Consider the following 22031-nt stretch of genomic DNA (forward strand, 5'->3'; position numbering starts at 1 on the left):
AGTTGTGCTTGTTGTGACTGGATATTTGTCTCTTTTAAGAGATTCAGATCATTTAGCTTGGTTTAGTAGAGTGTTGTTTTGCTTCCAACCATCTGTTCATTTTGTCCCAGTTTGGCTTTTAAATGTGGATTAAATAACAACAAAAGATGGAGGAAAGAAAGCTGGAACTCAAAAAGGAGCTAGCTACAGTGGCTCACATTAAAGAGTTGTTTTGTAGAGCAGGTTCATATGTCAACAGCACATCATTAGTCTGTCTCCTACCCCACAAGGTTTATTCTGTTAATAGTACATCACCATTTCAATAAAGCATTGTTATGACAAAATTATTTTTTTCTATGTTAAAGGGAATCAGCTAGCCTCTAGTGCAGTAAAAGGCTCCTCAAGAATACTTTATTAACCTAGCTAGATGAAGCTGGATGCTTGAAGGCCTGCAGGACTGAGTAAATTGTGATATTGATCACCTCCATGCCACGCAAATCAGTTAAACTGCAGAAAGAAGTCACTCTTGTAGTGCACTCAATGCATGTAGAATTTTTCTGATGATGATTGCAGCCTACAGGTCCATTTAGAGCTGTACTAAAGCTATACATAAAGTACTATCTTTCCTCTGTTCCCATTCATTTCTAATGGTGGTCCCTGACTTCCTGACCCCAATGGACATTCAGATCACGTGATCAGTTAATTGGCAACTTAAACAGATTCTAGATTGTGATGCTCACTTCTGGTGGTAACTGTGGCAACATGTGGAATTTTAAAAAGCAGATATCTGTTATTTTGTCCCTTCTGTGGTACTGTAGAGACACACAAGATGGCAAAGTCCCTATTTATAAAAGGCTTGTATGAAGAATGCTGAAAATAAAACAATTCAGGTAATCAAACAATGATTTAAATGAGCCCACTTAATAAAAATATTCTGGTTCATTTTGATGAAGTTTGTCCAGCTAAATAGTTCTTAAACATTGCTCCTTTTGGAATTTCCTCTTGTGGGATTAATAAAGGAATATCTGCAGTCATCTGAACGTTACTGCCTTTTCCGCCTGCAGATGGCAGTGGAGTGCCGGTGGGCACTGGTTACTCAGAAACTAGGCAAAAGAAAGCGTAGAAGAAGAAGCTACGTTTGTAGCGGCAATGAAAGGACAGCGTGCCACTACTAATTTAACTAAAACATAAGCAAAGTATACATTGGCGGAAACAACTATCTAAATACAAGATAATTTCTACTCCCTCGTAAGAAGGTATTTTTGGGCTGCATCGGGAAGATGTCCTTGTTTTGTGCAAGTAAGTGAAGTTGAATTCATTCATATGACGGAGACAGTGTAGGTTAGCTAGTCACCGAGCTAATGCTACTAGCTAAATTAGCTAACGTTAGCGGCCATGCAGTGCCGCGTTTTACTCGTGATTGTTCATCTGTGTCGGGTTTGAGTTATTGTATTGTATGCAGTAAGTGGTTTATAAACTATGCTTGCTTTTTAACTAGTTTCAAACGAGGTGCCGGAGCACCCGTGCGTCTCTCCGGTGTCCAACCAGGTGTTTGAGCGCAGACTGATCGAGAAGTACATCGCTGAAAATGGGACGGACCCGATGAACGGACAGCCCCTGTCCGAAGAGCAGCTCGTAGATATCAAAGGTAATATCTGGCGATCGGCTGGAATTAATCTCCGTATTTGTCAATTTAATGAAAGTGCCCAATTCCGTTTATTTTTAATCACAGTTGTGATATCACAGTTGCAATAAATATAAACGGTATCCACTCATTAGATTTATAGAGCTTTAGACTTCATCAAATTAAAATTCATCCTAGTCAGTTTTACTGACGAGCAGATTATCACACGCAAGGGAAAATAGAGAGCTATTAAACATTAGTACTTCTATTTTCAATGGGCTGAGATACCAATATAACAGTCAGCTTGAACAAATGTATGAATTAATGGGTATTTCGAATGAAATGTGGCAATTTTATAAAGATCTGACTGATTAAAAAACTAAAAACAGCGTTCAAACATGGTCAAAATTATGGTCACTGTTAGTAGCCTATCCTGGGACATCAGAGTCCTGACACTATTTAACAATTATTTAGCACTGTCTTTGACTCATTTTATACATAATTACACTGCAGCAACATGTGCAGATCTGAACAACCCCAATACCTGGTTGTTTTGCTAAAATATTTGGTAAATTATCTTAAATGAAGCATGGCAGCAAATCTTCACTTTATCAACCATAAGAAGTGAACAGTTTTGCTTTGAGATGTTAATCTGGACGTTTGGATATTACATCAGTGGTTGCAAGTGCAGAATTTTTTAAACATTTGCTCGATACTTGATGTGAACTTGGTTATTAGAAGTCACCTAATGAATGCAAACAAGATAGTGCTCTTTCTAAACGTGCAATTTTACTCTCTTTTAGTGTCCCATCCTATTAGACCAAAGGCACCCTCAGCAACAAGTATTCCTGCCATTCTCAAGTCCCTCCAAGATGAGTGGGTATGTATTTACAACAGGTAGTTGAAGTGAAATATACTCATAAACAGTGTAAATATTATCCAGGGTGATATTGTCTTTCAAAACTTTTAATGATAATATTGGTGACAGCAAAACCTATGACGCTGGATGTATTATTTTAAATAGCAGGTACTTAAGTTAAACACTATGTAATACAATAGTCGTAAAAGATCTACACGCCCCTGTTAAAATGAAATTTTTTTGTGATGTAAAATAATGTGACCAAGATATACAATTTCAAACTTTTTCCACCATTAATGTAACTTGTTACATGTACAGTTCAACTGAGAAACAACCCAAATTTTTAAGGAGAAATCAGCTTTTCTAAAAGGAGGGAAACTACCTAGTTGCATACATATACACACCCTTAGACCAAACTTTGGTAAAGCCCCTTTTGATATGTTTTAAACATGCTGACTATTTTACTAGGAGTCTGTCTTTGTGGCCTCTCTCAACTTGGCAGAATGAAACCATTCTTTATTTATAGAAGCATTCAAAACCTGTCAGATTACAAGGGCATTTCCTGTACACAGCTCTCTTCAGGTTACCCCACAGATTTTTAGCAGGATTCAGGGCTGGCCTCTGGCTGAGTTGTCCCAAAACTTGTATATTTTTGGTTAGGCCATTCTTCTTTAGATTTGGGTATATGCTTTGAGTCATTGTCACACTAAAAGGCTATATCCAACTATATATTTAGCAGATACCTAAAGGTTTGTGGCAAAACTGACTGGTGTTAGGAACTACTGGCAGATTTGAGCTCTTTTGCAAATAAGAGTGGACACATTTTGCCAAGTTGAGACGGACCATGCTGACACATTCCTACTCAAGAAGACTGCATGGACTTGAGCTTGTATAGTGCTTTTTCTTGTCATCTGACCACTCAAAATGCTTTTACACTGCAGGTCACACCCTTTCTCACCATTTACTCCACATTCATTCACTGAAGGTGGAGGTTGCTATGGAGAATTGGCTGTCAGTATTTGCTAATCCCATTCAAACACATCTATGCCCATTCATGTGCCACCAACGAAGCAGTGGGCGCAAATTGGGCTTAAGTGTCCTGTCCAAGGACACATCAACATGTAACTGTAGGAGCTGGGGATGGAACCTCTTTCTGACTGTGGGACAACTGGCTCTACCTACTGAGCCAAAGTCGCACATTTTAATAAAATGAAGGAGGGCTTTAACAAAGTATTGGTCTAGCGTATGCATATTTGTGCAACATTTTATTTATTTATTTGGATTAATACCTCCTAAAATATGTCTTGATATCTTTAAGTTGAACTATATATGTTATGGTTATATTGACAGTGGGAAAAGTTCTGAAAAGATTTACCTGAGCCACATTATTTTACATCACAAAAATGTTTAGTTTTAACAGGGCTGTATAGATTTTCTTAAGCCACTGTAAACACTTGGTCAGTGCTCTTATTTCCTCATACATACAATGGGGAAAAAGCCTGTTATAGCACAGTGTTTTTTTCCAGTTCTGACCTTTAAAAAAGCTTTAATTTGAAGAAGAGTTGATGTGGCTTTCATTTGTGCTCTAGGATGCTGTTATGCTTCACAGTTTCACTCTGCGGCAGCAGCTGCAGACAACTCGCCAGGAACTGTCACATGCCCTCTACCAACACGATGCCGCCTGCAGAGTCATCGCTCGTCTCACCAAAGAGGTCACTGCAGCCAGAGAAGGTGGGTTGTCAGCGGTTTGTGCTCCCTCTATTGCACAGTTCAAGTTCAAGATGTGGTAACAGTTGTTGCAAAATTAAAACAATCAACAAAAATGTGCAGAGTGTTGCAGAGCATCAGTCCAGATTTTAAGCACACTTTTTTCATGATCAACAACTCTGCAGAATTTGTTACATGACAGCACTAGCTCATAATTTAAAGGTATGGTTTTATGATGGGGCTTGTCTCTGTTTTACAGCTCTTGCCACACTCAAACCCCAGGCTGGATTGGTTGCTCCTCAGGCAGTTCCCACTTCTCAGCCAGTTGCAGCAGTGAGTGATTGGCTTTTAAGTCCAGCCAATAAGAAACTGATAAGCTCCTTATTAACCTTGTCTGTTCCTCCTAACATTTTCTGTGTCTGCATTCTGTAACTTAGGGTGCTGGTGGAGAGCCTATGGAGATTAGTGAACAGGTGGGAATGACACCAGAGATCATCCAAAAGGTGAGATTGCCATTTCTTTGTCCTACAGAAATCTTTTTGTCTGCAAACTTTCCATTTGCCTTTGAAATCTAAGTTGTTTCAAAATGTCCCTTTTCCTGTTTGCAGCTTCAAGACAAAGCTACTATCCTCACCACAGAAAGAAAGAAGGTAGTATATTGCTGTTTCATCATTTTTAATACATTTCTCTGTTACATCTTAATGTTGTATAACAACACTACTGTCAGATTTTTGAACCGTTTTACTGTATTGCTTCAGAGAGGAAAAACTGTCCCAGAAGAGCTGGTTAGAGCTGAAGACCTCAGCAAATATCGCCAAGTGGCTACTCATGCTGTAAGTATAGATTTCAGTCTAGTAGTAACAAACTTTAGTGCTTGTCATTGTGTGTCTAAAATGGTGTTTCTTATCGTTGTTCTTTGTTGCCTGCAGGGTCTTCATAGTGCTAGTGTTCCTGGTATTCTGGCTCTGGATCTCTGTCCCTCAGACACCAGCAAAGTTCTCACTGGTACAGATTCAACATTTCATCCAAAGCTTTGCTCAGTCTTTTAGTTTAAAAACATTTAGTGATCTGGTTGAGGGTGTTTTATTTGACATAAACTCACTCATATTTTCCAGGTGGAGCTGATAAGAATGTGGTGGTGTTTGACAAGAATGAAGAACAGATTGTGGCAACCCTTAAGGGTCATACCAAGAAGGTCACCTCTGTTATTTACCATCCCTCCCAGGTAACGCTTCTTTATTCCAGACAAATCAAATCCATCTTTAGTACTTAAATTCTTTTACCCTCCAGGTAAAAAATGTACTGTGGACATTTTACACTCTCCTTATGACTCCTTGTTCCCCTCTAGTCTGTGGTCTTTTCTGCATCTCCAGACAGCACCATCCGTGTGTGGTCTGTCCCAGGAAACAACTGTGTCCAGGTGGTTCGTGCCCATGAGGGAGGTGTCACTGGACTCTCCCTTCATGCTACAGGGGACTACCTGCTCAGCTCCTCTGAGGATCAGGTGTGTGTGCAGCATGACAAAATATGACAGAATTTGTGCTGTTTTTGTCCTGTTTTACACTGCATTACTGGTGATGTTACCACAATAAGGCTTAGCGATTTCTTATTTCTTTCCTGCAGTACTGGGCTTTCTCTGATATCCAGACCGGTAGAGTCCTCACCAAAGTTACTGATGAAAGTGCCGGCTGTGGTGAGTGCCTCTTTGCTGGCGTCTTTTTGAAGAAGAATCCTCCTGTTCCAGTTGATAATGTTTTATTTTGCTCTTGTACAGCTCTCACCTGCGCTCAGTTCCATCCTGATGGTCTCATTTTTGGCACTGGTACGGCTGATTCACAAATCAAGATCTGGGATCTTAAGGAGCGCACCAATGTGGCCAACTTCCCAGGCCACTCTGGCCCGGTCACTTCCATCGCTTTCTCTGAGAACGGGTACTATCTGGCTACTGGTAAGGCATACTAACAGGGTTTTATAAACTGCCACTGGTAATCTTGTGCAAGTTTAAGTATTGCAAGGGATTTTTAAAAGTTGGGGAACCTTGAAAATGGATAATTTACTTAACTATAAATTTCGAATAATCCTACAAATATCAGCTCAAAGAAACTTGACCTGTATGTTTAAATATCTTTTTTTGCAATATCCTAACATGCTTAGCTTTGCTTCAGGTGCCCAGGACAGCTCTCTGAAACTGTGGGATCTGAGGAAACTGAAGAACTTCAAGACCATCACTCTAGACAATAACTATGAGGCAAGAACATTTATCATCTTTTGAGATGAATTGTTGAGTGTTTTTAAGAAATATTTTGCTGCCAGGAGTTAGATTTTTGATGAATACTGTTTGAGGATTAAGATTCTGGGATCAGCACTATACACATAGACGTGACCTGCCAAGAGACTGCAGATGTAAATTATCTCCAAGCTAACTCTGGTACAATACATCAAATGGCAACATTTTTGTTTACTATTGTACACGAGTCCTTCACAAATAAAGTAAATTGGTGACAGAAATACCCTTATTATTCAGGTGGATCCAGCAAAGTTTTGCAAAGCGGCGAGACTGGGAGCTTTTTTTTTACCCTGACAGTGATTGACCTATTGGAAAATTCACTGCAGTATGCTAACTTTCTGCTTGGAGAATTTACATTTGCTAGTGGGTGAATATAAACAAGATGGTGGAAAATGAAGAGACTTGGGTAGATTTTTGAGGGACCAGCCACATTGCTTCTTCTCTGAATGCTGAGCAAAGAGAACCACCTGTTGGTAAAAGTCGTACTTACAAAAACATGGAGTTTAATTTATCTTCCCATCTACCTATCAGTAAGATGACACATTTTTTAAAGTGACATCACTTTTTATATCTAAAAGCTTGAGCCTGATATATCTTACTGCAGTAGATTTTTTTTTTTAGTACAAGCTTGTTGACTGGATTCCCTCTTTAATTGCAACACTCATTACACTCGCGGAATATTATTAAACTTTTATCGCCCTGTTTTTCACTTCTTTATTTTGCTGTTGCAGGTGAAATCGCTCATGTTTGATCAGAGTGGTACCTACCTAGCTGTAGGAGGGTCTGACATCCGTGTCTACATCTGCAAGCAGTGGTCCGAGGTTCTGAACTTCACAGGTAAGGAGAAAAGCATTACTATTTACATCTTTTGTGTCTGTGTTGTTATCCTCTGTGTATACTGTTAAGTATTTACTCTGAGGACGAAGCCCATCTTTGACTATTCTTTTTCCACTCTGACTGCAGACCATACAGCACTGGTGACAGGAGTGGCCTTTGGAGAGAACGCTCAGTTCCTGTCCTCTGCAGGAATGGACAGAAGTCTCAAATTTTATAGTTTGTAAGAAAGCTAAAATTAGGTTGGCAAGAGGAAGATAACAGGAGGGTTTATATCAACTGCTTAATGTATGAACAGTCAGTATCCTGGAGTTTGACCTGTAATTTTTTAGAAAAAGAAGAGACAAAAAAATCACTGCTAACTTTTCTGCATTAGTGTTTGTCCTTACGTTTAGGATAAAGATCCCATGAAATAGTCTGCTACATAAAACCACAGCAGCATGATTAAGATAACATGTTCAGAGGCATTGCTTGTCTGAAATGTACATGATGTGAATGACATATAAAAGCCAGGTTAATTCTACTGTCTGATTTTCACATCAGACTTTATTGTTGTTTTTTTTTATCTTGTGTGTTTGAGGGGTCTCAAGTTGAATACAATTCAAAAGTGTTGTAAAGCCCTGATGGGCCGAATAATTGGTAAGGCTACACTCTGCTTTGCTTCTTAATGTAGATCAGCATCATTGCAGTATCTTTAGATTAAGAAAATAAAACCCACATCAGTAGTGAACACAAAACTTTAGCTGGGAAAAAAGTCTGAATCATGTTTCTCTGGAAACAATATATTCTTGTTTCACCCCCCTCTAATTTTATTTCCTCAGTCATTTGTTTCATTTAAGTTTTGCTCCTTTTTTTTTCAATGTTATATTCAATTTCAGTGCTATTTTACCCTTTGACCTTTTACAATAAAACATCTTTTGTATTTCCACTGTTGGTTCGTCTGCAGTTACAATGTTTGCTTTGTCTTTGAGTATTTTTAGTGACATTACTAAGATTGAAGACAACAGGGTGAGGTGAGATTTGACGGAGAATTATACCGTTAATCTACCCCTTTTTTTAAACTTAAAATTATGTTTATACCTACATCTCATGCACTATGAATTATCATCATAAAATGCGGATCCCTCCAAGCTGACCTGTTATAAGAAGATTGTTTGCATTAATTCTTATTTTAGCACCATTTTGAGAGTGTCCTTGTTCGTTCCCATGTCCGTAATCCCGAGAGTCTACTGAAACGTCATACTGAAGAGACATGAGAGCAGGCCCAGTCAGCGTTTAATGAGAGTCATGCCGCTCATTTGTTCATTATATCGTCGCTTTGCAGCCGTTGTTTGGTTGGCCAGCAGCTGCCCTCATGATGTCTATTAACGTTGCCTGGAAACATGATGTACTGTAACCCTAAGCTACTATTACGTGTTAAAAAATACGTGTTTTATGTGATTTTACCGCCGTTGAAGCCAGTGGGACTCTGGGCTAGTGATGTGCTGTTTGTAGACGAATCGATTCAAAGAACCAACTCCAATAAACGAGAAGAACCGACCCAAGATAAAGATTCAAGTTTTTCCTGAAGATAAAGTGACACTTGACATGATAAAAATAATTTTAAAGCGCCCCCCCCCAACACACACACACACCAAAAAAGTTAGGAAGTCTAAAGCATCGTCTTAACCAGTTTTGATGTAGAACTATGGGTAGTTTCTCTTTGCATATCCCATTGTTTATAAATTGGTATCAGTAGATATTCATGTGAAATTGAAAGGCATTGCCTCCCGTTATTTCAGTCTTTGTATGATTATTTTAAGAACGAAACGTATACACATACAAAAACGTGGTGTGAATCCTGGATACAGTATTCAATGAAAAGCCATGATAGTCAACATAGCCGATTCGAGTTGAATGGTCCGATTCAGTTATATGAGCCGAGATTCACAGCACCATCCAGGGCTTCTCATGGCCAAATGAAACTCAATCGTCAACAGTCACGTGAAGGCCCAGTAACGTGACTCAAACGGGAAGTGAAGCCGTACGGTGAACTTCTCATAAACAGGTCTGTTTGTCCCGGTTTACAGACACCGGGCTGACCGTCATTGCGGAGCCGGACACCCTCAGAGATTATATTTTGGAGACCAGCGGAATATAGAAGGCAGACAGGTGAGAAATTGAAATTTTCGGCGTCATTTTGAGTTAAAACGAGAAGCTCATGGAGGGACGGCTATTGTCATGGCAGTTAATTAAAAACCCGTGTGGTGCTTTTTAACTTCTTAGCGGAATTTCCCTTACCAGTCGAGGCTGCATTTTTTATTTTAAACAATTCAAAATAATCATTCCACCTGATTATCTTTTTGCCTCCTTTTATTTGCATAGCGTGGACGTCAAAACGAAACTTTGCCCTTTTTCTGGTAATTATGGTTGACCCGTTGACAGTCATAAGAGGAAAACAGCAAGGGTACGGAAAAGTTGTTTAACGATCAGGAACAGAGTCCTGTAGGAAATATTCTGATGTAACAGCGAATCTTACTGAAAGTTAACAGGTGATTGGTTTATGTTAAGTTCTCCCTACATGAGTGCAGTGTGAAACTGTCCCCTAAAATCCCCCTTCATGAATGTTATATGTTAAAAATGAAATCTATTGTTGGGTCATTCTGGGGGTGATAGTTTGTGGTGTTCATTGGAGCTAGTCCAAACTTAAAGGTCCTGTAAGGAGGTTTTGGTTATTAAACAGTCTGAAATTAATTCTGAGGTCTCTCTGTGACCTGAAAAAGCAAATGAGGCTATTAGCCTACAGACCGGTTATTTCTTGTCACTATTAATGTCTGAAACCACAGTTGTAGGGTCAGTGTCAATAAATGTATTGACAGTTTACTCCTTAAATTTTGTTTACATTTTCCATGAACTAGTTATTAATTTGATTGTCTGAAGAAAGCAGGGAGAGATTGTTTGGTTTAAAAAGCACCTATACATGTAGGACAATATCAGTAAAACATAAATTGTACAGCTTTGTCATAATGGGGCAGAAAGCAGTGCAATGGCACCATAAACTACAACTATTAGAATATGTGTCGACATTTCTCTGATCAATAAAAGAATAACTTAACATTTATAAATGTGGGTAAGGCTGGGTTTCAATTGAGATTTAGATAGAATATGAATATGTCCTACTGAAGTTTTAACATTGCAGAATTTCTTTGACCTGAAATGTGTGTAAAAAAAGTTTCATACAATTTTTGCAGCAGATGTTGTACTCTATACATCTTGCAAGCATTAAAGCATCAACTTCTTGTAGAGTAGTTTGCAAAAATTGTACCCTTCTTATCTTTCTAAAGGTATTATTTTAAATGAGAATGACATTAATAAATGAAAGTCCCTTCACTACAATAACTCACATTGCATCTTCAATATCAGTCAAAAATGATGATTACAGGGGAGCAGGTGGCCTAGTGGTGAAAGGCGCTCCCCATGTATGCAGGCGGCCCGGGTTCGAATCCGGCCTGAGGCCCTTTACCGCATGTCTCTCCCCCACTCTTGACCTGTTCCCGACTCTATCCACTGTCCTCCTCTATCTAATAAATGCCCAAAAATAAAAATGATGATTACTACTGACTTCAAATTAAACAAATCAGTATACAGCTGTGATCAAAGTAGATGCATAAAGATATGTTATTCATACTGACTCATGCAACACATAATGACATCCATACATGTATGATTAGCCTACAGGAAAGAACAGTTTATGTTTAATCTGTCTGATATTGTGTTTGTTGTTATGATACGGAATGATTTATGACTATTTCCAAAATAGTCCAGTTGTACTGCAGATCTCCAGTACACCGTGCTTTAGTTTTAGCCAAGTTGATGCTGACAGATGGCAAATGACCTGGCTAAATGTTTCCATGCACTGCTGTATTTTTTGATGTTGTGTCAAAAGATCTTACTCACAGCTGAAAAACTGGGACCTTGTGATTTTGACAGAAACATGCCTGTGCAAGACTGGAAACCCCACCTGGTCAGCACAGTGGGAAGAACTTGATGCTTCCCTTTTTCAGTTTCCTTTTATTGCCTCTGTATTTACATGTAGAGAGTCTTCTACTGTTATGTGTGAAAACAGGTGCGCTCTTTGTACTATTTTAACACCTAACTGCCTCTTCCTCTTGCACCATCTCAATAATATCCCTCTGTTACTTCAGCAGCTATGGGCTCCATGTTTCGCAGTGAGGAGGTGTGCCTAGTGCAGCTCTTCCTTCAGTCCGGCTCGGCCTACAACTGTGTCAGTGAACTGGGAGAGCTGGGCTTGGTGGAGTTCAGAGACGTGAGTATCTGAAACTCCTTCATTAGTTCATAATCAAATGGTTTAAATCCCATTCAAGACAGTCAGTGGATGTGTAGTGAGCATGCTACTATTTTGCCCACATGAACGCAATTTTTATAATTGAATGTTAGGTTGATATTAAACTGTGCTGTTTTGGTTTTTGTTTTTTTTTTTTTTTTGCTCATATAGCAGATCATTAGTCTAGCTTTCATCATGTGTCTACCCTGCATTTTATAAGTTTAAAACTTATGATTATCTTAAATTTGAAACAAATAACTTGCTTTTTAGGCTGAAAGGAAGTGGCTGCTTTGAGTCTCAGCTCAATTTTCCATCTCTCTTATTGTCATCAGATGATCTTGAGTAACCACGCTGCTCTCATTCTCTCATGTTGCAGTTAAATCCTAACGTGAACGCCTTTCAGAGGAAGTTTGTCAGCGAGGTCAGACGATGCGAGGAACTTGAGAAAACTTTTAGTAAGCGCTGATTCAAATGTCCCTACTTGTATTTTTAGTTGTTCTTTATTTATTCACTTGATTCAAGTCTTCTGACCTTCCTTATCTGCTCTCCAGCCTTCTTGGAGCAGGAGATAATCCGCTCACTGTCTCCACCATTGAAGGGCCCCCTCCCTCCTCCATGCCCGACACCTTTGGCCCCTCAGCCTCGCGAGCTCATCACCATAGAGGAAGAAAGCGAGCGGCTGGCCAGAGAGCTCAAAGAGGTGAGAGCTTGATACAATCAAGACTGATCTGATGAATCAAAGCAGAGCCTCTGTTGTTACTTTGAGAGTTTATGGATTTTTCTTGTGTCTTTGTGTCACCAGGTGTCAAGGAACAGAGACAGTCTCCGTGCTCAGCTGACCCAACTCTGTCAGTACCGAGGAGTCCTGACAAAAACGCACTCGCTCACAGCCTCACAGGTGCTTAAAGATACATTTTAACCAACAGTCCCTGCAATATTTTAAACACATTCTTTAAATGTAAAGCTGTAGAGAGAAAAGCATGAATATAAAAGTAATATACTACTTTGGTTTCCTCTCACAGGCACCACCACCTGTACTGGAAAGTCAGGGCCTGTTTGATAACCGCCAAGATGTCCACCTCAGGTAGATCAAATTTACCCAGATTTCCACTTCTTGCTTATTTTTTTTTATTCTTCTACACTAAACACATTTTTTCTTTTCATGTCCTTGCTCTCAGTTTTGTGGCAGGAGTAGTCCACCCCTGGAAGGTGCCCTCATTTGAACGGTTGTTATGGCGGGCATGTCGTGGTTATATCATCGTGGATTTCAGGGAAATGGAGGATCGACTTGAGCATCCAGACACGGTAAGGAGTGGGAGACAAACTCCTGCATTAAAGTTATCCTTATAGCAGGAAGAGTTCTTGATGGTTTATTACATAAAAGTAGTTTTCCTATGTTTTATAACTTTTGTTTGCCTTTCTACCTTTGCAGGGGGAAATGGTGCAGTGGACAGTGTTCCTCATTTCCTTTTGGGGAGATCAAATTGGGCAGAAAGTTAAGAAGATCTGTGATTGGTGGGTAAACGTGTGCATTAGTTAACAATTTTTTGATTGTTTTAATTCTTTGGCATCAGTTTAGAGGTACAATTTAGGACATTTTAAACATTAAACAGAAGATAACAAATACATAGGGCTGCAGGGTGGCGCAGAGGTTAGTACTCAGTGCAAGAAGGTTCCTGGTCTGCTTCCAGGTCAGGGCCTTTCTGTGCAGAGTTTGCATCTTCTCCCCATGCATGTGTGGGTTCTTTCTGGGTACTCCGGATTCACCCCACCACCAAAAACATCCTTGGTAGGTTAAAATGGGACTCTAAATTGTCCATAGGTGCGATTGTGAGTGTGCCTGGTTGTTTGTCTCTATACAGTACGTCAGCTCTGCTATTGAGTGCTGCCCAGTCCAGGGTCTACCCTTACTCTTGCCCAATGACAGCTGGGATAGGCTCCAGCCACCCGTGACCCCAATGGGATAAGTGGTATAGAAAATGGATAGATATCAAATACATCCCAACTTCATGTAGCCATGATCAGTGCTGGGCATACAGGGTGCAATTTTCAGCAAATTCAGACATGCATTCAGAGTCACATGACTCCCCTGGGAGTCAGGGCAACTTTCAGTCTGATTGTGAGCGACTACCAACCACAGCCCAACCAGGTGCTCCCAACTTGTAGGATGTATTTCTGGCATGTTTGATATTTTGGTCGCACAACTGCACGCACTCTCACTGTGAGTGCTGAGCAACATGCAGATTCACTTTTTTGCCTCAATTTGTTGAGGCTTCTGGGGGAAGCATAAACATATTTAATTCACATGACCCCTCCCTGCTACCATATACAGAGATGGCCCCACCTGCTCCGATTTCAGTAAAGGTATGAAGACAGTTTTGTTCCAAGTGCACAATTCAAAGAAAAGCAATAGTTTCCAAACATAAGCAAAAATTTGTTTGGTATGAGATGCTTCAGAAAGAATTAGAACTGAATCTATTTAGGCTGCATAATTGATCAGATAGATCAGTCACACAGTCTGAAATTAGAGAGGGGTAGGGAAGAGGGGAGGTGGTGCACTGAAGGGGCAGTTTTGTTTTGCTGACTAGTGCTAAAGTAGGACATCTCATGTGCATCTTCTCTAAAAGTCATTCATTATACTTTTAACTTAATGAATATCTTTTATGTCCTCTCTTCATAGCTTCCGCACACAGACGTTTGCCTACCCTGAGAGCCCTACTGAAAGAGAGAAGATTCTTCAGGGGCTTGAGACCAGAATTGAGGATATCAAATCAGTATGTAGAATGTATTTTTATAAAAATATGGATCATTCATGCATTAAAATCTATCTATCATACTGGAATATTATAGTGAGCAAAAAACATTTCCTTTTGTGTTATAAAACGTGTCGTCTTAATCACACTTCCCTCTTCTTCAGGTGCTGTCGCAGACTGAGGCCTTCCTACAGCAGCTCCTCATGCGGGCAGTGGCTGTGCTGCCTCAGTGGAAGGTGCGGGTGCAGAAATGTAAAGCAGTTCAGATGGTGCTGAATCTCTGCAGCCTTTCCGTTACTGATAAATGCCTGATCGCCGAGGCCTGGTGTCCAATTAGCAAGCTGCCTGAACTGCAAAGTGCCCTCAGAGAAGGAGGGGTAAGAAAAAGAGGAACTGTAGATGGAAATTAACATGGATAAGTAAACCACTTCATTTTTACTCAACACTCTTCTCCATTCTCAGAGGAAGAGTGGCAGCGGGGTTGACTCTTTCTACAATCGTCTGCCAACCTCCACCCCTCCACCTACGCTGTTTCCTCTCAACACTTTCACGACTGGTTTCCAAAACATTGTGGATGCCTATGGAGTAGCCAGCTACAGAGAAGTCAATCCAGGTTTGTATGCTTTTGAAAAGCTCACTGAAAGTTTCTTCTTTAAATTCTTGGAACTAAAAATCTTAGCGGCATTTCAAAGAAAACCCAAAAAGCATTTATTCCCTATAATACTATTCTTTAAGTCAAGTCTTTTTCTTATGTTTCCTCTGCAGCTGTGTACACCATAATAACATTCCCCTTCCTGTTTGCGGTGATGTTTGGGGATGTGGGTCATGGTATATTGATGACTCTGGCTGCTCTCTGGATGGTCCTTGAGGAGAAAGATCCTAAATTAAAGAACAACACCAATGAGGTATGTCAGAATATATTTACTGAGAGAAACTGGAAAAAGTATTCCCCTATCTTCCTATACTACTTGGATGCTAGATAATATTATATTAAAGCAAAGGCCTGTGGACATCTCTTCACTGGTTATGTCCTGTGCAAGAGTAATTAATGTTTTCTTAGTTTTTTTCAACACTAATATGTCTCCCTTGTACAAAATCTTTGCAATGAGAATAAAAAGGTATCTGCCACCCATCTGTGTTTCTAGACGTAAAGCCTCATTAAATAGAAACATAAATCTTATTGCTGGAGGCCTCATTTACTTTAAGTCTGTTCCAGAACTAGCAAAAAAATCACCGCTAGATTTAATTTGGCAGTAATAAGGTCATTTTGTTACTATCTTTATCTGTGTATTTACATAATGTTTCACAGTGGTCACTGAAAAGGAAACGAAGCAAACAGAGTTTAGAAAGCGTCTTTAAGCTTTCTTTTAAAAACTGCATTTCCGTGATTTTGTTGGACATCTGTTAGATGGTTGTATTACAGAGCAGAACTCAGCTTTCCTTGACCGGGCACATTAGTCATAAAATGACACCTTTTGTTTTTCAGATCTGGAGGATGATGTTTGGAGGACGGTATCTGATCCTGTTGATGGGACTGTTCTCGATCTACACAGGAGCCATTTACAACGAGTGCTTTAGTAAAAGCCTCACCACTTTCAGCTCAGCGTGGCATGTCGGCCCCATGTTTGAGAAGAATATATGGAAGTAAGGATATTCAAAACGTTCACCCTTAACTTAATGTCTTTGTTATCCCAAATAACCCTCCGGACACTTTTTCTTGTACATCTTAACTTTGTTTGGTTTGTCTTTTAGTTCATCAGTCCTGGCAGAGTACCAGTACCTGCCCCTGGATCCTGTTGTGCCTGGAGTTTTTAACAGCCCTTATCCATTTGGCATTGACCCGGTATGACCAATCATGTCCTCTAAACCAGTGATTCTCAACTGGTTATGCCTCAGGACCCATTATTATCTTCTTAATGAGAATTGCATCAAATTTATGAAACATTTTCAACTAGTCAAATGTATTAAAAAAACAAACGCTGCAGGGCAGGCATGCAAACATTTATTTTACGCCTTTTCCTGTGCTAGTACGACCTCACTGAATCCGAATGAGTGCCACTTTAATGGAGCCTCAAGCACCACCAACCTCTTCTTTTCAATGAAAAATGCATTTTTATGTTTCTAAACCAATAAGTAAACTACCATTGTCAATTCATGAATGATTTCCTCACATTGAAGGAGAAAAGCTGTTTTAAAAGTGCAGATGCATTCTGGCTTTTGCCTTGACGTGTAAAGATGTGCAAGGTACACGCAGAGCATTTTGGAGCCTGGAGCGGTGCTGGCCTGGAAGGCATTGGCACTTTTTCCCAAGATTAATTTTGGGCAAAAAAAGACTAAAAAGGTTTCCTTTAATTAGACAAAAATCAAATGTTCAAATCTAAAAAGTTGGAAAATTAGGTGAAAAAAAAAGTGTTTTTGGGATTATAAAGTAGAAAATAGCCGATTGCATGGGATAAAATCATGCTAGAAAAAGCTATTTCCTTGCACAACTCCTGCAGTTGAGAGATGATTATGCTGATCAACAAGGAGGTGCTTGTGATTTCAGCCCAGAATCATCTCATTATTATTTTTCACTTGGACTTAGAAGAGCCATACCATTAAACTGGGGTTGTCCAACCACTGCTTTCAACTTGACAGAGTCATAAATTTAGGACTTTTAAAACTTGATATTATTGAGTTTATAATTTAATCATTTACAACTTTTTAACCTTGGATTTTTTATTTTTACTCAGAAACGTACCATTTTTTTAAAGTCTGAAATTCTGAGTTTGATTTCTTGTAAAATACATGACTTTATAGTTTCAAAAATCCTTTATTTACGTAACTTGTAGGGAGGCCCTAATACGTCATTGTACACAGTGTTTATATTCATTGTTTTAAAAAATTAATGCACCCCTGGACCCCAGGTTGGGAGCCATTGCTTTATTTGATAGGACAGCTGAAGAGAGACAAGAAATACTGGGAGAGAGACTGGATCGATCCTGCAACTTGTGCATTGAGGACTATAGCTTCTGCTTTCAGAACCTGCTCTACCCTCTGAGCTACTCTGGTCCCCAGCGTGTACGCTTTCTAACATCTTTTCTCTCTCTCTCTCTCTCTCTCTCTCTATATACATACATACATACATACATACATACATACATACATACATACATATATATATATATATATATATATATATATATATATATATATATATATATATATATATATATATGAAATTAATCTGAAGAAATGAATTGCTGGTTTACTGTATAGCGCTGTAAAACACCTTAATTCACAAAAAGGTAGTTGGCAATGGAGGCAGGCAGCATATAGTATGCGGATCGTCACCTGGATTTGTTTAGTGGGGCCGTACCCTGAGAGTGGCAAGCTTTTATCATTTCTTGAGGAATTCCCTCATGTTATAAAAGACAACTTTGTCACCAGAAAAAAAAGAGACAAATAGTTGAAGTCTTGGGGAATCAACCTAAAACTTTCCTGTATCATGTAAAATGATTTGTAAAATGTGAGTAATATTTCTTAAGAGTATGTCCGCTAAGGGCTTCTATACTTCAGCCCACTGACAACAACACACCAGTTGAGAACTACTGATTTATATCACCCTCACCTTCCCTTTTTTCACAAATCCACCTTTTTGTCACTACAGTCATCAAAAATGTCTTGTGTCTTTATAATCCCAGATCTGGGGTCTGTCCAACAACAAGCTGAGTTTCCTGAACTCTTACAAGATGAAGATGTCAGTCATTATTGGAATCATTCACATGACTTTTGGAGTCTGTTTGTCATATTTCAACTACTGGTAAGTAATTACCTTGTCTTCATTAATCTGTGATTTCATTTATGTTATAATGTGACTTTAGTTAATATATCATTGTGTTCCTCCAGGCACTTCAAGCAGTTTCGCAGCATTTTCTTTGTGCTGATCCCAGAGCTGTTCTTTATGCTCTGTCTCTTTGGCTACTTGGTGTTCATGGTGGTCTACAAATGGATTGCTTACACACCTGAAATGTCCAGATATGCTCCCAGTATACTTATCCACTTCATAGACATGTTCCTCTTCACAGAAAACGGGACTAACCCACAACTCTACAAAGGACAGGTGTGAATTTCTCTTGTACTTTACATGACAGCCTTCTTTCTGAATATCCAGTATTTCTTATTTCATCTGAATTATAATAACTTGAGAGACAAATGGTTTGTTTGTTGCCATGTTGTAAACGTTTTAGCTTCTCTGAGCTTCAGAGTCTTGAATGCAGTGCAATTTGGCAGTTTTCTTTAAGACCTTAAGCACCAATGTTTGTTTAAACATACTGATAAGAGACGTCTTTAAATAGAGCGTTAACCAGAACTGACAATTTCACTGCTCTGTCAGGAGTATTGAGCTATGCTCATGATTTTGGAAGCTAATTTTCACCCTGTAATTGTATGAATGAAAACCTCTGTAGATCAGAAATACAGTTTAGTTAAACCCCTTTTAACTGGCACACCTTGAAATGTTACGCTGAAGTTTTAGCATATAGTTTACATTTAAGCTTTCTTGAGTCAGAGTGTGTTCCCCCAAACATCACAGCCAATCCTGTAACTCATCATATTTCCATGTGTAGCCTGTGGTTCAGAAGGTCCTGGTAGTGTTGGCTCTGTGTTCTGTCCCGGTCCTCCTGCTTGGGAAACCCACTTGTGAATACATTTCATTCAGGAGAAGACGACGTCAAACAGTGAGTTTGTGTCTGGCTGAACTCCTTTCATCATTCTTTTAAAAGTGGCTGTATTTCTGACAGATCTATTATTTCCTGCAGCATCATGAGGAAGACAGACGTCCACTCGTAGCGGACGATGGCTCCATCAACGCTCGTCAAGGGGAAGTGGAGGGAGGTGCAGTTGAGGAGGAGGTAGGAGATAAGCAGGAGTAACTTAATTCACTCAACAGATGAAATAAGTCTAGGGATGCACTCTTGTGATTTGTTTTTGCAGGAGTTTGATGTCGCAGACGTGTATATGCATCAGGCTATCCACACCATAGAGTACTGCCTGGGCTGCATCTCCAATACAGCCTCTTATCTCCGACTCTGGGCCCTCAGCTTGGCTCATGCACGTTAGTAGCACAAACACCAATACACAAAGACAAAATAAACTGTAATGCTCACATGATACACTCCCAGACTTCCTCTCTAACACAGTCGTATTTTCAGCCAGTTGTTCATACACATGAGACGTACTATATTTTTTCCATACACTGATGGCAGCCTGACAGAGACTTATTTGTGTTTTGACAGAGCTGTCTGAGGTTTTGTGGACAATGGTGATGCGTATCGCCTTGAGATGGGAGGGCTATGTTGGTTCTGCCGTCCTGGTTGTGATTTTTGCCATGTTTGCTGCGTTGACAGTCTCCATCCTTCTGGTGATGGAGGGACTGTCAGCTTTTCTGCATGCACTTCGTCTGCACTGGTAAGGATTGAGGGGAATGTTTTAAAACATTTATTGCCTCATAAGGACATTTTAACAGTTTATAAAATTAGCCTTGACACCTCATTAGCTATGGTAAAACCAGATTAATAACTAGGCCAGATATCTGAAGCTTTTGCTCGAGTGCATGTTTTTAGGGGTGTTACTTAGTCTGTTATGTGATTTATGAGCTTATTACTCATTACTTACACACAACTCTACGTTGCAATTATTGCTCTATGTTGTTGCAACAAACTGCTGATATAATCTGATATCATCCAACCAGTGGGTGTTTTACTCAGTAAGGCAGCCTGTGAATGTCATGGAAAATAAAAAATGAATTGCACCCCTTCAGCTAAAGCTAAATCCCATAGATAAAATTGTTTGTCTCTGCAGTTGGCACAGTGTACCTCGAAATGAGGATATATAGCACCTTGGGTAAATCCTGTTTCATATAAGTCATTTTGCACCAAACAGTTGTTACTTTTTAATAGTTTGGGCTGTCTGCATCAATGCATTAATCACAGTAGCCTAAATTAAGGTATATTATATGTGCTTTTTTATTTCAAAGAATGCTTCATTGTCCCTCTCAATACACTTTTGTTCAGCCACTTCACTGTCTTCCTGTAGCTACAAGTCCACCACTTCTCCTTAATGTCTCATTTCACTTTTATAAAAAACTCACAGTTTAGAGGACAAGTCAGAAGTACTCTGCACCTTGTGATATAAAATATTTAACTTTTTCTGGTCCCTTATTCCCTTTTTAATCCACAACAAGAACCACTTACCAGGAATAATGTAAATAATGCAAAATGTAACAAAGAACAACACTTCCCCTTAAATATAGTTAAATAAGTTAAAGTAGGGATTTTGAAAAGTACTTAAAAAAGTACAAGAACACAAAAAAGCAACTCAGTTACAGTAATTTTAGAAAATGACATTAATTTCTTTCCAACCCTGTTTTTTTTAAGCCTTTATTTGAACTGGACTATGGGTAGGGGTAGGGCAATGAGGAGAGAGAGAGGGGAATAACATATGGGAAAGGAGCCCAAGGTCTAAAACCTTGCAGCCTGATTGTAGTACTATAGCCTTCCTAAATGGTTGCAACCTAACTGCTAGGCAGCTTTTATCATATGCCATTGATTTTTTGTTGTTGTTCACTTACAGATTAGAATTTTAGTAACCATTGTTTTTTCTTTTAGCAGTACTCTACTAAATGTTCCAGCATTCTCAAATCAGTAATTTCCCTGCTCTGCTTTTTGCTCACTGAGATTTTACTGGTTCAGAAATTCTTTGAACTGAGTGTGTTTGTTAACTTTTCTTGTCTCTGTTACAGGGTGGAGTTTCAAAACAAGTTCTACAGTGGATCAGGCTACAAGCTGAGCCCTTTCTGTTTCTCATCTCTGATCAATGCATCACCGCCTGTATGATGGCTCAAATGATTACTTATTGCCAAACAGTTTCATAAACTTATGTGTAATATTGAATACACACATCAGATTGACTGTCTTTTCAATGGTTCTCCAATAGGCTATCAATGGTTGAATCCCCTGCACAGTGATCATGATGAGAACGACTTATTTTTGCATTAATCGAATGAGAATGTGACCCTGAATAATGAACTATAATGGCATAGTCTGAAATGAACAAATATACTTTTGTATCCCCTTTTATTCTTTTTTTCCACTATCATTGTTATATACTGCTTTCTAATTACTCTTTTAGCTCAAACCATGGCTGGTAATAATTTACAGCTTACCACATGAAAATATATATTGGCACCAGTTACAAAAAGGGAAAGCACATCAGATACTTAATATGTTCTACGGTTTAAGGGAATGTAAGATTGTTGAAGTGGTGTGGTGTACTTACAAGGACAGTCCATACAATTTCTTCAAAAGATGGCAGGGAATAATTGGAATGATCTTCATCATGAACCAAAGATAACTTTTCTTTCAATGTCTTGTCTTCCGAACACATCAGGTATTTATTGGTTGTACTACGTTTTTTTCATGTGCCTTATTTGAACTCAGTGTTTATGAACATCAAGTCATATCTAAACCTCCATTATCATGCCAATATGACTAAGACATGTCTCCCTTTTTTCTGACTGTTTGCACTGTAAAATGAACAAATTTGAATTAAAAATAGATATGATTTTCTTGTGTAATCTTGTTGTGAGATGTTATTTAAATTGATTTGTTGCATTGTCAGGGTTT

General features: G+C 39.1%; 2 protein-coding genes across 3 annotated transcripts; both read left to right on the plus strand.

Annotated features, from left to right (window-relative positions):
* The first annotated feature begins 1086 nt into the window (after positions 1–1086).
* Positions 1087–8218, plus strand: prpf19 (pre-mRNA processing factor 19). Its single transcript, XM_041796941.1, has 16 exons — positions 1087–1278; positions 1478–1627; positions 2407–2483; positions 4052–4193; positions 4429–4502; positions 4607–4672; positions 4778–4819; positions 4928–5002; positions 5099–5174; positions 5285–5394; positions 5518–5673; positions 5793–5862; positions 5944–6117; positions 6335–6417; positions 7188–7293; positions 7420–8218. Exons 1-16 carry the CDS (start codon positions 1260–1262, stop codon positions 7515–7517), a joined length of 1518 nt encoding a protein of 505 aa, XP_041652875.1. The 5' UTR covers positions 1087–1259; the 3' UTR covers positions 7518–8218.
* A 1070-nt stretch (positions 8219–9288) lies between these two features.
* On the plus strand, positions 9289–21971 carry tcirg1b (T cell immune regulator 1, ATPase H+ transporting V0 subunit a3b). 2 transcript variants are annotated; one of them, XM_041797505.1, is made up of 21 exons: positions 9289–9441; positions 11475–11596; positions 11991–12069; positions 12166–12314; positions 12417–12512; positions 12637–12698; positions 12793–12919; positions 13047–13129; positions 14295–14388; positions 14532–14744; positions 14830–14980; positions 15133–15272; positions 15854–16011; positions 16120–16210; positions 18051–18169; positions 18256–18469; positions 18975–19085; positions 19167–19259; positions 19342–19462; positions 19644–19815; positions 21149–21971. In XM_041797505.1, exons 2-21 carry the CDS (start codon positions 11480–11482, stop codon positions 21240–21242), a joined length of 2484 nt encoding a protein of 827 aa, XP_041653439.1. In that variant the 5' UTR covers positions 9289–9441; positions 11475–11479; the 3' UTR covers positions 21243–21971. The 2 variants fall into 2 exon arrangements, with proteins under 2 accessions (XP_041653439.1, XP_041653440.1); XM_041797506.1 differs by having other exon boundaries at positions 11478–11596.
* Positions 21972–22031: the final 60 nt, after the last annotated feature.

Source organism: Cheilinus undulatus, linkage group 10 (genome assembly GCF_018320785.1).
Source record: "Cheilinus undulatus linkage group 10, ASM1832078v1, whole genome shotgun sequence".
In the NCBI taxonomy this organism is placed as follows: Eukaryota; Metazoa; Chordata; class Actinopteri; order Labriformes; family Labridae; genus Cheilinus; species Cheilinus undulatus.